We start from the raw sequence: 16,711 nt of genomic DNA on the forward strand, positions 1-16,711 counted from the left end.
GGGGAAATATGCCAGATTTATTAAGTGAAATAAATAGGTTTTAAAATATGATTATAAAAAAATAAAAATAAAAAAATAAAAAATATATGATTATAAAGATGTACAGAGGGGAGAAACCAAGATGGTGGCATAGTTAAACATCTAAACTGCAGCCTCGCCCAACAATATCAAAACTACAACTAAGAGACAAAACAGACACCATCGAGAACCATAGGAAAGCTGGCTGAGTGGCAATTCTACAACAAGAAGGAAAGAGGAAAGCACATTGAGACTCAGGAGCTGCAAAAGGCTGAGGTATGGATATGCGCGTGCACACACGCAGAGGATGGGCGACTGACTACACAGCGGCTGAGTGCATGGCTGGCTTTCTAAAGTGGAGAGAGATGGAAGCTTCCGAAGTTCACTCCTGAAGTTCATTCCAGTCCCGGGCAAGACTCTGGGAACCCAAACTCATTTTTGGGGGAATCTGGACTGTCAGGAAAAGAAAAAGCACACTGAGACTCAGGGGAGCTGTGGAAGGCAGAGGTGTGGAGGCATGCGAATGCAGAGAGGATTGACTGTTGAGTGCACGGGCGGCTGAGTTTTCTAAAGTGGGAGGGAGACAGAAGCTCCCGACTGCGCTGAACTCCAGTACTGGGCGAGTTTCTGGGAAACCAGACTCATTCGGGGGGAAAACTGGACTGTCTGGCAGCAAACGAAACTCGAGGGTGGCTTTCTCTCAGAGGTGCTTGCAGTGATTACAGAGGGACAATGAGATCCAGAGGCCTCATAGGGCAGGGCTAATAGGAAGCCAAAGCTGTCTGCTCCATCCTGAGACTCTGCCCCATCCACGCTGAGCACAGTCTTCTCCCATAAGGGTGTCTCCAGCTCAGAAGTCCTCCCAGTGTAGACACTGCTGATTCTCACAGCCAATTGGCCTGGAGGTCAATTCCTCCCAGTGATACCAACAATCAAGATTTAACTACAACAAGGCTGTGCACACAGTCCACAAAGGGGTGCACCAAGAGTGCCCACCTCAGGTAACTGGGGGAGGTTGAGCCACTGGGCCACATAGAACACCTAATACACAAAGCCACTTTATCAACTCAGGGAAGCAGCCAAAATGTGGAAAAGAAACAGATCACAAATGAAAGAAATGGAGAGAAACAAACAACTGGATATAAAGTTAAAAACCACGGTTATAAGGTTTTTCAAGAATTTCCTAGAAAAGGCTGATAAATTTAGTGAGACCCTCAAGGATATGAAAAAGGACCAACTAGAAATTAAACATACACTGACGGAAATAAAAAGTATACAGAGACCCAAAAGCAGACTAGAGGATCGCATGAGTCAAGTCAAAGATTTGAAATACAAAGAAGCAAAAAACACTCAACCAGAAAAAAGAAAAAGAAAAAAGAATCCAAAAATTTGAAGATAGTTTAAGGAAATTCTGGGACAACCTCAAGTGTACCAACATCTCAATTATGGGGGTGCCAGAAGAAGAGAGAGAGAGCAAGATACTGAAAACCTATTTGAAGAAATAATGACAGGGGGAAAATATCCTTGGGTGAGGATTAACAAAACAAACAAACAAACAAAAAATACACAGCTTAGCATAGTCTCAGTGTGATGCTCCTCAAATTTAGAAATATTTGCTTAAAACATGTCTATGGACTAGACTAGGGGTGTCGAACTCAATCAGAGAAGGGGCCAAAATCTAAAATCCAGCCTAAATCGAGGGCCGAATGGTTTACTGAACAATCATAAACTGTCATTGTGATGGAAACGCAGCGGAGTGCAGTGATGACAGCGCGGTGCGGGCCACATTGCAAGGCCTGGCGGGACGGATTTGGCCCGCGGGCCTTGTGTTTGACACATGTGGACTAGACAGAACAAATCCTGTATATTACCATCAGATCATCCTGTCATTTTAATTGAAAGTGACATTACATCTTCTTTATCCCTATCTTTTTTATTGGAAGTCTTTGGAATAAAGGAAAATACTAAATTACCAACAGGGTTTTGGGCTCATTGTTAGAGTTATCTGTGAAGTGGAAAACAGTGTGAAGGTGACAAGAGTGAGTTTGTGTTTCAGGTGTTTGCCATACTAACCATTTCCAGCAGAAAACGAAGAAGTGGCAAAAGCATCACTTTGGGTTGATTGAAAGCCTGGGATCAAACTCTCAGCTGAGCCTCCAAGCTTCTCGGGATGTTTGCCTAGAGGGACAAAACACCATTCAGTTCACACCAGCAGAATCACAGAACACATCCTCAGAGCATTCTCTGCACTGACTTCTAGACTTCATTCACTTTTTAGTGTCTTATGGTGACACCTCAGCCATTCAGAGGTCCTTGTATAGTCACTACAGTAACTGAGAGAACCACTGATAAATGAAAGGAGGTTTTAAGAATCAAAAGAGAGAACACATCAGTTTTGCAAGAGGGAAAGTGTTCTGAAGATTGGCTGCACCACAATGCAAATGTAATTAAAGCTACTGATCTATACACTTAAAAATGGTTAAACCCTAGTCCGTTTGGATCAGTGGATAGAGCGTCGGCCTGTGTACTGAAGGGTGCTGGGTTCAATTCCAGTCAGGGGCACATGCCCAGGTTGCAGGCTCAATCAAACCTTTGGGGGATACAAGCCTACATTTTTTTTAAAAATCCTCACCCATGCCAAGATAGGTTTGGCTCAATGGATGGAGCGTCGGCTTTGGGACTGAAGGGTCCCGGGTTCGATTCCGGTCAAGGGCATGTGCCTTGGTTGCGGGCATATCCCCAGTAGGGGGTGTGCAAGAGGCAGCTGATCGATGACTCTCATCGATGTTTCTAACTCTATCTCTCTCCCTTCCTCTCTGTACAAAAATCAATAAAATATATTTTAAAAATAAATAAATAAATAAATAAATAAAAATAAAAAATCCTCACCCAAAGTTATTTTTTTGCCATTGATTTTAGAGAATAGAAGGGAGGGAGGGAAAGAGTGAGAAACATGCCTCTCCCATGTGCCCTGGCTAGGGCCCAAACCTGCAACTTAGCTACATGCCCATGACCAGGAATTGAACCCAAGATCCTTCAGTCCATGGGCTGAAGCTCTACCCACAGAGCCATACCAGCCAGGGCCCCAAGTCTACATTTTTACATGTATACTTCTCAAGAATAAGATTTCAAGAATCACAAAGATACCAATTACTCACCTTCTCCCAGCTTGGCAAAGTCCTTATTTAGCAGTTCTTCAGCTGTGAGTTTGGAGAAATTGTCATCATCAAAGGGATTCCACGTAGAACCTTCTGAAGGATTATAAACATTTTGTTGGGAAGTCCGAGGAGAGCCTGATGGAGTGGTGGTTGCGGACCTGGGTAAGTTCCCACCCCCACAAAATAAGAAGACATATAAAAGTTGAAAAGGTTCAACCTATTTTCTCTTTGTTTCAAGAGCAAATTCTTTTCCAAGTCAAACCATTATTTTCCACAGTGGTTTTATAAAAGGGCTTTCCATGGCAACTGGACAGTCTCTATAGACCCCTTTCCACTGTGTGTAAAATAAATGTTTCCATTTTCTTAATGATTCACTATCTCCCACTACTCCTTTAATCTGCAAGTCCTTTCAATTCAAGATCCCAAAGCAACCTATTGTGCATTTTATGGTGCCCACTATAACCCACAATAATGGATCCCGTAGGGCTAGGACTGATGCCTGTTCAAGCTGCCTCCCATCTGTTGGATCTAGCATGCATAAAACTATGGTCACCTATCACAGTTAAAGAGAAATAAAGACCACCATCTTGTGCTTCTAGGTACCGTTACTTAATTTTATTCTAAGTCTCTCTTGATGCCCTTTGCATTTAGCTAATGAGTTAAAGATTTTTAACTTTAGAGTATATTGTTCCAAGAAAGCTGAGGGCCTAAAATTGCATTTCTTCACAAACATTCATTGCAATCTACATCTACTTTATATCAGGCCCATAGCTAGTCACTGGATTTGCAAAGGTTGCTTTAGACATAATCCTTGTCTTGGAGGAACTCTCAGGCTGTCAGCTAGATGAGATACTCATACAGACATACAAATAAATAATGATAATACAATGGGATACGTGCACAACAAATTATAAATGACACCAGAGGAAGGGTTAAAGGAGAGGTGGCCTCTGACATTGATCTTCATGAATAGATAAGCATCTCCTTAGTGGACAAGGAGGACAGTGCAGTTAAGGGAGAGGGCACTGGCTGAACAAAGCACTCGTGAAGACGGAGAATGACAAGTCCACCAATGTGAGGCAGAAGATCTTTGGTCTGTTAACCAATGAGTTCAAACAGTATCCCACAGGCAACCAGGGGGCTGGTGGGGGAGGGAGGTAAGATTTTCAGCATGAAAACTTGGTCATATCAAGAATTTAGAAAATACTCTGTAAAACATGTACTAGATGAGAGAACGGAAACAGTGACACAATAGGAAATTATTTCTTAAGATCAGTATGGTTTATGCACTACAGGCAAATTCAGTTTCTTATTAAACACAGATGCATACCACTGCATATACATCTACACACAAACATATGCAAGGAATCACACAGTAACAGCCCACAGCAGACCTTGCCCACAAAGTAAGAAGAATAAAGGAGAAGCATCACATACTTGGACTTATTGAGACTGGCCTCAGCTGCAGCTGCCTGGAGCAGCTGGGTTGATTTGCTGGCAGGGACCCCAAAGACTGCACTGTGGGTTACATCACTGAGAATCCGCCTGTGTCCAGCACGTTGAGTCTTGGGGGATGATGGAGGAGTGAGAGATCCAAGTTTCTGTCCCTGGACAGTAGGAGGTGGGGTTGTCTGAACTGTTGGCTGTTGTCTTACTGGGGCTTGTATTTGCTAGGAAAAGAAATGAAAAATGTTCCAAAACAAAGGGAAAAAACAAACAAACAGATTAGCATAACAAAAAATGCCATATGAGAGCTAACGTAGAATTTAAATGGCTGAGTTAGCAGTAACAACCTGAAAGAAAAATAAACATTAGGTTTTGACAACCTGAACTGCAACTTTGGGACTGATACCAACAAGGTATTTATCTGGTACATATATATTTAAATCTTCATCAATGACAATATATAGGTTAACCATATGCAATTTAGCCCAGAGCATAAAACTACAGAAGCTATTCAGATTTTTAATGGCTGCAGTTGGGTTATTGAACAATTTAGGTTGCTTCCATTCTTTTGGCCATTTTAAATAAGGTGGCCACAAACATCTATGGCATACAGCCATTTTCCTTTGTAGATTATTGCTTTAAGATGGCTGCAGTGTATACTTTTGTTTCAATATATTTTTTATTAATTTCAGAGATAAAGGGAGAGGGAGAGATAGAAACAGCAATGATGAGAGAGAATCACTGATCGGCTGCCCTCTACTGGGGATCAAGCCCACAATCCAGGCATGTGCCCTTGATCAAAAGCAAACCTGGGACCCTTCAGTCCACAGGCGGAAGCTCTATCCACTGAATCAAACCAGCTAGGGCTGCAGTGTATACTTTACATTCACTCACCTGCTTCTCTAGGTAAGTTCTGCCAAGAGTCATTGGAGAAAGAGATGACCAAAGCTGGGAAGCTCTCCAGCTCCTGTTCCCTTTCCACCCCCTTAACCAACTATCACTGAAAAACATTTTTTTTTTTTTTAATCCAAGGAACATGGAGAAGTTTCACAATTCATTCCCAAGAGAGTAGATACTTTTGTCCAGTGAAAGCAAAGAGAATTTCCTAATAAATGTTGTCTGTAGGAAGTTTAATCATCTTATCCCCCCAGGTAAGCATCTGTTATTATTACCCTGAACACGGATCAGGACTCTCTGTTCTGGTCCCAGCTCTGCTGCTATCAGTCTGTGTGTCTTGGGTAATGCCTTTCTAGGCTGGGCCTCAGTTTCTAATTCCATTAAGTGAGGGGTCTGGACTAGATGATTAAGATCTCAATTAGCACCCTAGCCAGTTTGACTCAGTGGGTAGAGCATTGGCCTGCAGACTAAAGGGTCCCAGGTTCAATTTCAGCCAAGGGCACATGCCTGGGTTGAGGGCTTGATCCCCAATCCCAATAGGGGGTGTGCAGGAGGCAGTCAATCCATGATTGTTTCTCATCATTGATGTTTCTATCTCTCTCACTTCCTCTCTGAAATATATATATTTAAATATATATACTTAAATATATATATTTTAAAATATATATTTAAATATATATACTTAAATATATATATTTTAAAATATATATTTAAAAAAAGAAAGAAAAAAGATCTCAATTAGCTACATCATATAGTAATTTTTAAAAAGCCCTTTTTCATTTAACAAAAGGAACTTCATCTCTTATTAAAATACAGAGAGTAGCTATCTACTTCACTCCTGTGGGAAGACTAAAGTTTCAGAAACCAAGGTGTAAAGACACTGAACACACTCTTAGCTGAGACTTAAAGAAGACAATCTATTTACGGCATTGCTTCCTTGGAAGGAATGTAGGTTTTCTGGTTTAAGATGGGCCACAAAACTCTAAGAGAACTCAGTCCTCAAAAAGATGGTTTTCTATTGTTCGTCTAGTAGTTAGACTTCCCTGGGAATAAGGCAGTAGCTGTTATATTCTATTGGCTGGGTATGTAAACTGTCTTTTTCTATCACTATAAAATTATCTATCACTATCACTCAGAAAACTGTGAGTACAAAATTAAGAGCACTTATTAAAGGCCAAAACACAATGTGTTTGAGGATGTTGACACAGTAGAAGTCCATCAGGAGAGGATGTAGTGATTCTGATGATATATTCAGCCATTATCTAAAAGTAGACATGCTCAATTTCTATACTGACAATTGGGCTTGAACAATACTTAGATACTCTGGTGTCCAAAGGGATTAGGCCATGGCAAATGGGCCCAGGCAAGCAGACCCTCAGGAAGGGTTCTGTATGGTACACTCAATTGAGGTAGCCAGTATTGTCATCCAAGACAAAGAATAAACACAACACTGTCAGGACTCAGGGTAAATGTGGGGGTTCATATGAACCTCCAAAGACAGAAAAGGCCACAATTGCCAAAATGCCCCTTGAAGAAGGGAAAGGAACTAATTCTAATCCCACCTAGGTCCTTGGCTGCTCAACACAAGAGACAATGAACAGCTCTTTCTGCCAGCCTAATTTCCAAGTAATAAATTAAACATTCATCTTCACCAGTAGCCTAGAGTTATTTTTTAAAATACCTCTACCATTTACCGAATACCTCATCCTGTTCTTGAATATATCAAGAAAAGATAAAATATTTTAACCACAAGGTGGGTAGTCAGCCTAGTTCTAGGCCAGAGGCCACCACACCAGCTGCTACAACCTGTTTCCCAAGCCCTCACTACATTTCCCTCTTCTTTTGCTTTCTAAGCCCTGGCTGATTCTTACCGTTGGCTCCTGGGCAGGGGACTGCTGCGGGGCTGCGGCTGGCTGAGCCTGGGGCTGCTGTACTGCGGCAACAGCAGGCTTCTGCTGCACAGCGGCCTGCTGAGTCAGCAGCTGCTGCTGATGCAGGTTTGTGGCCAGCTGCTGTTGCTGCTGTTGCTGCTGCTGCTGCTGGTAAAAGTTCTGTATCAGCTGCTGTTGAGAGCTTCCTTGGGACACTACAGGGAACTGGGCAATTGCTGGTTGCTGGGTTGCTGGGTGTACTGCCTGAAACTAAGCAGGAGAAAGGAGCAAGAAATGAGGAGGTGAATAAAAACCTGTCACAATAACAACTAAGACCAGTGATGAAGCCAAAGGCAAAGGAAGGCAGAAGTCTTGTAACTTGGCTTGAAACTCCTGAGGAGAACCTGAAGACATTAAAACAAACAAAGCAGCACCTTACACTGCCAGGCTCCCTCCACTACACTATGCTGCCTCCTGTACCACAGCCCAGCTCCCATGTGGGCTTCTATGCCATGCCTGAGGGAATCACTACACATCTGTGATTCCATAACCTGGAGTGTAACAGAAGCTAATAAATGATCTCCCAATCACAGAGGTAATTCTCCTCATAAAGGGATCTGGAAGTAGCCAAGATTAAAATTCTTCCCTAGATGAACAGGATGAAGCAATGACAACACTGAAAACAAAACAAAACAAATCAAAACAAAACAAACATAACACACCAAAAACCTAAATGTTAACCCAACTATTAAAGTCACCTCTTTCTGAAAGTTATTTCCCACTAGCTTTATCTTTACTAACTCTCCAACTTTAAACATTCAAAATAGTCAGATTACACTTGACATTTTATTATGTATTGGTAATGAATTGTGTCAAGTTATAGTCTCTTATAAAGCATCCTAAAAATAGAGAAACTTCTTTTCTGTCTTTCTCCTACCCACTAAGGTAGGGGTGTCGAACTCAATCAGAGAAGGGGCCAAAATAAAAAATCCAGCCTAAATCGCGGGCCGAATGGTTTACTGAACAGTCATAAACTGTCATTGTGATGGAAACGCAGCGGAGTGCAGTGATGACAGCGCGGTGCGGGCCACATTGCAAGGCCTGGCGGGACGGATTTGGCCCGCAGGCCTTGTGTTTGACACATGTGCACTAAGGCACACAAAGAGAGCTCAAACAAGGGCCTACTGATGAACAAAACTCCAAGATCTTGTCTTTTAACATCCCAAATATTTTAAAAATATATTTTATTGATTTTTTACCGAGAGAAAGGGAGAGAGTTAGAAACATTAATGAGAGAGAAACATCAATCAGCTGCCTCCTGCACACTCTCCATTGGGGATGTGCCCGCAACCAAGGTACATGCCCTTAATCGGAATCGAACATGGGACCCTTCAGTCCGCAGGCCGATGCTTTATCCACTGACCCAAACCAGTTAGAACCCAAATAGTTTTACTTCATTATAGAGCTAACTATGCATACTGTTTGCCTAATAAGGTAAAGTTAAAGGGTTATCAAAGAAGCAGATGTCAGTAAATATTAATAGCTGCCTATTTATAACCGTAAAATGCTGGAAACAACCAAATGTTTATCAACAGAGGACTGATTGAATAAACTATCCTATATATCCAGCACTCTAATTGTAAATAGGAATGAAGATTATCTCTTATATGGGATAGAGGAGATAGAATTTTGCATATTTAACTTTGAAACTATGTAAATATTTTACATGTTCGCAAAACAAAATTTAAAAATCAACTAAAAATCAAAAGCAAAATGAAGCAAAGAAACCCATGTGTCAAATTAATAGCCAAACTCCCCAGAAAATAATATGCTAAACATTCTAAGGGTAAAGAGGGCAAAGAAATCTTAAACTATTTTCAGTAATCCTATTGGTATTGTTATCTTGAAACTATAAAGAAAATAAGTAATATGTTAATGTTATTAGGAATCAAGACTTTAATTAGAAAATTCTATCTATCTATCTATCTATCTATCTATCTATCTATTTATATTATATAAAAGCCTAATATGCTAACTGTCCCTTCAACTGTTCAACCAGTCACTGTGACGGCGCACTGACCACCAGGGGGCAGACGCTTGGACCTGTAGGTTAGCTTGCTGTTTGGGTCATGCTGTTTGGGTCATGCGAGACTGGCTGGATACACACTGGAGCCAACTTCCTGAAGTCCCTTCACAGCCTCTAAAATATTTCTTCTAATTAATTTCCTTTCAATGTGCATGAATCCATGCACTGGGCCTCTAGTACAAATATAAAATCTAAGAAGTTAAACAAAAATCCTGTAATTACACATCTGAATTAGGAATATAAATTTGAATTCATGGTATATATCCTATTAAGAAAACAAATTTTTTTCCCTAATTACTGTCCACTGAAAAGGTCTAAAAACAATAACCCATTAGCAAAGAGTATCCCTACCACCAAAAATGTGGTTTCTAAAGACCATTTCCATGAAAAGGAAATGAAGCTCCTTAGAGAAATGGCTGATTTCAGGTTAAGTGTAAAATGAGCTAGGAACAACTTGTTACAACGACTAGCAAGGAAACCATAAAGACTACTGGAGTTCCAGCCAAAGAATCTAGGAGCCAATTTGAAGACTTTCACTGGACAAAGTTGGGATGCTTTGAGCATAAAAATAAACAAAATTTTAAAAAACTACATTGATGGACACATATCAAATATACTAAGATCCACAAGTTCATCATGATACTAAAACAAAAACCTCATTATTCACCTTTGGATGACACTAAGAACAAACTCATTCTGAAACTAGTAAAAACAGAAAAAGAACCATAAATTTTTCTGCCTTTTCTGCACAAACAATATCTTAGGGTAATAAAATAGTTGGTGAAAAAAATTCTTTATAAATTCCAGCCCTTAAATGAAGAGGAAATGCTAGAATATTATCATTTTGCCATCCCTAATAAATTAATAGACTTAGGAAATAATTAGCAATGACTGCTAAGCTGATGGGGAACATCATGGATCAAATGGACAACACCAAACCCACTTATTGATCTTAATATTATTAAAAGAGAGGACAACCAGACATTATATGCCCCTGTGGTGATATAACCAGAAAAACAAAAAACAATCAAACTGAATGGAATATTGAGCAAGCCTCAGGAAATTACCAGTTTACACAGGGGATGGAGAAACATATTAAACATCACCACAGGGATGCCATCAGCCAAATCCAGAATGTGGAAAATTCTACAGGACTAGAGACCCAGTGATGACTGGGATATGCAATGCAAAGGTTACACTCTGACCACCTTACCTGTTGAGCCTGTGCCTGTGGCTGCTGCTGCTGCTGGTAAAATGTGCCTGCTGGCTGCTGTGATGGTGGTGGTGGAGGTGGCTGCTGCTGCTGCTGCTGTTGCTGCTTGAGGAGGAGTTGCTGCTGGTGCTGGGGTGTGGCCTGGGCCTGAGTGGGCAGACCCTGGGCAGGAGTGGAAGGCGTCTGTTGTGGGGTGGATGGAGCCTGTGGCTGTTTGGGCTGGGATTGTGGTAGAGGTTGGCTGGCTGGAGGCTGAGTTTTTGATTGGGGAACATTGGCTAAAAGACCAGGCTGATTGCTGGGTCCTGCAATGAGAATAAATTCCACGTAAGAGCTCAACACTATTCCAAAAATAACTTCCCTTCTTGCCAAAATAAGAAAGAGGGAGTGATAAGTGGACAGATAACCCCCAAATCCATGTGCTCCTTACAGTCTTTGCACTTGGAATGTCCTTCCTTCTTGCTAATCTATGCACTTTTTAAAAAGTATATTTTTATTGATTTCAGAAAGGAAGGGAAAGGAAGAGATGGAAATAGCAATGATGAAAGAGAATCATTGATTGGCTGCCTACTTCATGCCCCACACTGGGGATAGAGCTCACAACGCGGGCATATACCCTGACCAAGAATTGAACCGTGACCTCCTGGTTCATAGGTCGATGTTCCACCACTGAGCTATGCCAGCTGGGCTGCACTTTATATTTTTCAAAACAACGATCAACAAACAATTCTATATTTGCCTCCTTCAAAAAGCTTTCCTTTATTCACCATTCCATTTAATTAATTACTCCTTTAGCCAGCATCTTGATTATCTACAAATTCAATTAGCCTTTGGTGCTACTGTATATAAATACAATCTTTGTACTTGTTGGTATTCTTCAGAATAAAAGAATTCTTTGATGTTTTATATGTAGGTTGCACAATTATAGGCTGGCTGCCTTGTAAGTAAATGGCTACCAAATTCACCAAAAACAGCTTCCTGGTAAGGAAAGTGATGGCTGAATTCAGTTACTTGATAATTTGGATCAATCCTCTTTACGAAACAAACTTAGTCACCTCACCAGAAAGAGAATACCAAAGCATAGAGTAGTGACAGATACTTCAAGAGACAGAATTAGCGGAGGCGGTTTGACTCAATGGATAGAGCGTCAGCTGGGGGACTGAAGGGTCCCGGGTTGGATTCCGGTCCAGGGCATGCACCTTGGTTGCGGGCATATCCCCAGTAGGGGATGTGCAAAAGGCAACTGATCGATGACTCTCTCTCATCGATGTTTCTAACTCTCTCTCTCTCTCCCTTCCTCTCCGTACAAAATCAATAAAAAATATATTTTAAAAAAAGAGAGACAGAATTAAAGAAGCAATATCTAAAAGAGGTGTGTCATGGTCTTTAGAGGCAAAGAAAAGTTTACAAAATAAAGAGGTGGCTAGGGATGAATGGACCAAGCCACAAAATTAGGGCCAAGAGTAGAAAAAATAGAGACAACAGGCGTTGGTGGTCCTGGTGATCCCCTGCAGAATTCATTGACCACTTCCCCTTTCACCAGCCTCATATAATTTCAATGGCAGCTCACCTCTTGGTCCTTAAGGAAAACCATTCTTCTTTTCTTAATCCTCACCTGAGGATATCTTTTTAAATTGATTTTTAGAGAGAAAAGAACAGAGAGGGAGAAGGAGGGAAGAAAGAAGGGAGAGAACGATAGGTTACCTTCTGTATGAGCCCAGACCAGGGCTCAAATCCTCAACCTATGTATGTGTCCTGAACAGGAATCGAACCAGCAACCTTTTGGTGTATAGACTGGCGCTCCAACCAACTGAGCCATCTGGCCACGGCAGAAAACTATTATTCTTTATGTGGCTCTCTATTCCATTCCTGAAGCAAAATCAGGCTTCCCAAGACTTCTCATTATCCAGGATAACAAAGAGATACCAAGTTTCAAAGCCCCTAGGAACTGACCTGCAGCCTGAGGTGGGGGCTGAACCGTGGCCCTCTTTCGAGGTGTCAGGGCTGGCTGGATGGGAAGGATTCCTGGGTTTGGCTGAGTCTGCCCAGCTTTAGGCCTCTGGCGGGGTGCAATAGAAGTCTCTGTGGTGGGAATGGGATCTGTCAGCCTAGAAGAGGAAAAGAAAAAACAAAAATTCTTATTAATGTATGAGAAAATAGAGGAGGGGCAGAGTACATGATGTATTAGCTTTGTTCTCCACACTCATCCAAACCTTCTAGATCTACTTAATCAACATTTCCCAGCAGGCAGTCTGTGTTACTGGATGTTATAAATAAGGTTTCATGGGAAAATGTTTTAATATTCCAGCAGAACCTTTCATGTGTATAGAGAACCTCAAAGAAAGCACTAAATAGAATGCAGTGTTTCTCAAATCTATTTGACCTTGTGGCCCTTTTACCTAACACTTCCTGGAATTTCCCAGAATACACTTTGGATGATGATGCAAAGAGGGGTTTGAAGCAGGTGGTTTTCAGATGTAGAGGGAACTCAAACTTGGTTAGAACTAGCTGTCAAGCAGAAGCCGGTTAGGCTCAGTGGTAGAGCGTCGGTCTGCGGACTGAAAGGTCCCGGGTTCGATTCCGGTCAAGGGCATGTACATTGGTTGCAGGCACATCCCCAGTAGGGGATGTGCAAGAGGGAACTGGTCGATGTTTTGCTCTCATGGACGTTTCTAGCTCTCTATCTCTCTCTCCCTTCCTCTCTGTAAAAAATCAATAAAACATATTTTTTTAAAAAAAGAACTAGCTGTCAAAATGGTCTCTCTATTGTAAAAAGTATGCAAATAAATTAATCCAATAAGGGAATTAAAAAGAAATATGCAAATAATTCAAGTTGAAGTATTTGGGGAGTGTGACAGGAACTCCACTTCCTCCAATACACGTATTTATTTTTTCCCATGGTAATATAATATTTATCTCGGCCACCTATAGTAAAAAGCGAATTGCACAGTCTCTCTTATAATCAGGTGTGGCCATATGTCTAAGTTCTGGCCTTACCTGTGATATACACAGATTGTTATGTGGCAATTGCTAGAAACCTTAAGAAATAACTGGTACATGCCCTTTGTCTCTCTTCTTCTTTGGTCATTTCTTGATCCTGCTGCTTGGAACAGGGATACTGCCATATTGGTCCATGAGGTCATGGCCACAGCCTGAGGGATGGTAGAGTGGTAAGGATGAAGAAGCCCGGGCACCTGAGAACTTGGTGGAGCAGAACTACACTATCAGCCCTGGACTACTTACCCCAGACTCTATTTACTTCAAGAAAAAAACAAACACTATCTTACATAAGCCACTGTAATTTTGGAGTTTCTGTAAATCAGAGCCAAATCTAACCCAAATTAATATGGGGAGGACTGTTGCATGGTCTGCTTTCTTCTTGTGATGGTGACTTCCATTCATTAGAGCAGTCCAGGTAGCAGGCCAACTCAAATCAGAGTGGTTGTCCTTTGAAAATGTACTTTAAGGAGTATAGTTGACTGCAGTTAAAGCCAAAATAAACGAGTTTCGTGGATATTTCCAAAATATGCCTGGCACAGCCTCCATGAAATGCAAAACAGGAAGCAAAGCAACTGGCCTCATGTCCTTCTCTGTCACATACCTCCATGGCTTTTCATTAGTATCCTGTTAGAGTAGTGATTTTTCAACCTTTTTTCATCCATGGCACATATAAACCAATTATTAAAATTCTGTAGCACACCCAGAATATATTATGTTTTTGGCCGATCTGACTAAAAATTAATTTTGATTCATTCATACCAGATGGCTGTTGTTGTGTTGGCTATTGTCATTTTTTTTTTACTTGAAAATCTAAGGCAAAGAGGTCAGTGGACTTCTCCTAAAGGTAATAATATCCTACATAGTCAGGTATTGCATGTTTTTAAAATTCCTGCAGTACAATGGCTGAAAATCACTGTGCTAGAAAGAAGCTCTTGTGGTGGGAAGAGAACTGATAATATCAAAGCGATCACATTTGGGGAGGCGATAACCTGGGGCAGGGAGGTGGAAAGGGAAATGGGACAGATGTTGAGAAAGGTGTAAGAAAGATAAAGCCAAGGGTCAGAACTTAAACAGACTTTAGGAGAAAAACAAATGTTAAAAACTCCCACACTGGACTTCTCCTAAACGTAATAATATCTTAGAGACCCTGGGATTTATTGGATAGAATCAAATAAAATTATACTTGAGCACTAGCTCCTTACCTACCAACTGCATAACAATGGGCATATCATTTAACCTCTTTTAGCTTTGGGTCCCTTTTATGTAAAATGGAGGAAACAATACCTATATCATGAGGTGGATGTGAATATCAAATGCAACAATGATTGTGAAACCTTTTATAAAATGCAGAGTGTTAAACTATCAGTTTGTATGGGTCTCAATATGCTGCGAAAAAATACAGACTGAGAAACCATGAGACCTGATTCTGAGTTGTCTTTTCTATGTGATCTTGGACAAATCACTTAAGGTACAGAGTATAAAGAGTGTGGATGCTGGAGGTCTGGTTCTTTTACTAACCCCATAGTGATTAACTGCCTTGGGCAACTTACAATTCTGAGTCTGTTTCCTCATCTATAAAGTGATAAAAACAAAAACCTCCTAAGTTTGTTTTAAAGGGGGGTGGGAAAAGCCATCTTATTTGTGTAAAGTACCTAGTAAGGTTTTTGGCATGTAAGATGCCTCAATGGATAGTGGCCACTTTAAAAAGAGTTAGAAAGAAAAACGCACCTGTTAGGATTGGGGAGTAAATACAAAAATGCAAATGAAATTATTGTAAATTATAGATAGGATGACTTAGACCCAAATCTCTTGGCTGTCAGTTCTGTGTATTCTCACAGCATTATTGAGGTCCATACAAACTAACATTTTGGGCACTCTACAGTTTATAAAACAGCTGCACAGCCATTTATGCATTTGATGTTCACATCTGCCTTATGACATAGATACTATTTTATCCATCTTCACAACAGAGAACCACTCAAATGTTAATCGTTGTTATCATTTTTACAAATGTGTGTGCTTTGTTGGAAGAGATCATTGCTTAGCTCAGTTCATACCATGTTTGGATCTAGTACAGAAGGCCATAAACCTAAATACTAAACTATTAAATTAGTCCCAGAAGCAATTTCCAGAGGTGAGCATGGCAGACTTAAGCAAAAAATAAACAGACTGCAAAGTAACAATATGAATATAGTTTGCTAAATTTGTAAAAAACCAGTCTCATTACTTTACAGCCACATCTGCAGGCATTCTATAAATATTTAAGAATTTTTCAAAATGTAGAAGTTATTTTTCTGTTCTATAAAAATTCACATATTCCCATCTAAGGTATTTTGTTGACAATTTGCTGCTAAGGTTTCCTTGCCAAGGGAGTGTGGTAGGAAAAAAGAGGGGTATAAACGTCTCTGGGACTACCCTTAGAATTTGCCATTGGGAAGGGAGAGCAGTCCGGAGGATGACCTGCACACCTTCATATACAAGGGGTATGAAAGACCAAGCACCCCAGCTGCTGTGCTCTGAAATCCACCGCTACTGTAGTGTTTGCCCTGAGGCCATGCTTCCCATAGGCTGCCCCAGTCATACTATCCCAGCCACAGGGATATTAAGGCAGACCAGGTCCTGGGACATCGGAGTCTCCTCTGGTAGCTGACTTTGACTCGAGGATTCCCCTTTGGAAAACCTTCCTTAAATCGTGTGGCAATTTTTAGGTCATTTCCACCCAACTTTCCCCTCCTTCTCTCTAGATCAGACTTACATTGCCTTCTGATGGCTCTCCTAGCCTTCCCTGGCTCCCTCCCTATTTCCTCTCAGGCATTTCCCCAAATAAAATACTAGCTTCTTTAGTCCTCTCTTACCATCTGTGTCTTGGAAGACCCTAGGTTTCATAGAATGTGATTAAGTAAGATCTACAGTTTCTTTGGCAGTTTCATGGACTCAGTGCTTTGATCTGTACTTGCCTAATGTGGCCAGGGGCTTAGTGAGTAAAAAGGAAAGGAAGGTAGAGGATTAGGGTGCTGAAGGA

The 16,711-nt window shown here is 41.0% G+C and overlaps 1 protein-coding gene across 29 annotated transcripts in view; it reads right to left on the reverse strand.

The window, feature by feature from the left end:
* AAK1 (AP2 associated kinase 1) overlaps nucleotides 1-16,711 on the reverse strand; it is a 140,512-nt gene that overhangs the window by 34,004 nt on the left and 89,797 nt on the right. For 19 of the 29 annotated variants that reach the window (XM_036435607.2, XM_036435598.2, XM_036435592.2 and 16 more), the window contains 6 exons: nucleotides 12,643-12,797; nucleotides 10,690-10,994; nucleotides 7,391-7,660; nucleotides 4,614-4,846; nucleotides 3,177-3,352; nucleotides 2,092-2,196 (listed from right to left, as the gene is read on the reverse strand). In XM_036435607.2, coding sequence (XP_036291500.1) covers nucleotides 2,092-2,196; nucleotides 3,177-3,352; nucleotides 4,614-4,846; nucleotides 7,391-7,660; nucleotides 10,690-10,994; nucleotides 12,643-12,797 — 1,244 coding nt within the window. Of the gene's footprint in view, nucleotides 1-2,091; nucleotides 2,197-2,246; nucleotides 2,364-3,176; nucleotides 3,353-4,613; nucleotides 4,847-7,390; nucleotides 7,661-10,689; nucleotides 10,995-12,642; nucleotides 12,798-16,711 lie in introns of those variants that run through there. The other 10 variants (XM_045580854.1, XM_036435590.2, XM_045580851.1 and 7 more) reach the window with 6 other exon arrangements.

This window comes from Pipistrellus kuhlii, unplaced genomic scaffold (genome assembly GCF_014108245.1).
Source record: "Pipistrellus kuhlii isolate mPipKuh1 unplaced genomic scaffold, mPipKuh1.p scaffold_m20_p_13, whole genome shotgun sequence".
NCBI classification, from domain to species: domain Eukaryota; kingdom Metazoa; phylum Chordata; class Mammalia; order Chiroptera; family Vespertilionidae; genus Pipistrellus; species Pipistrellus kuhlii.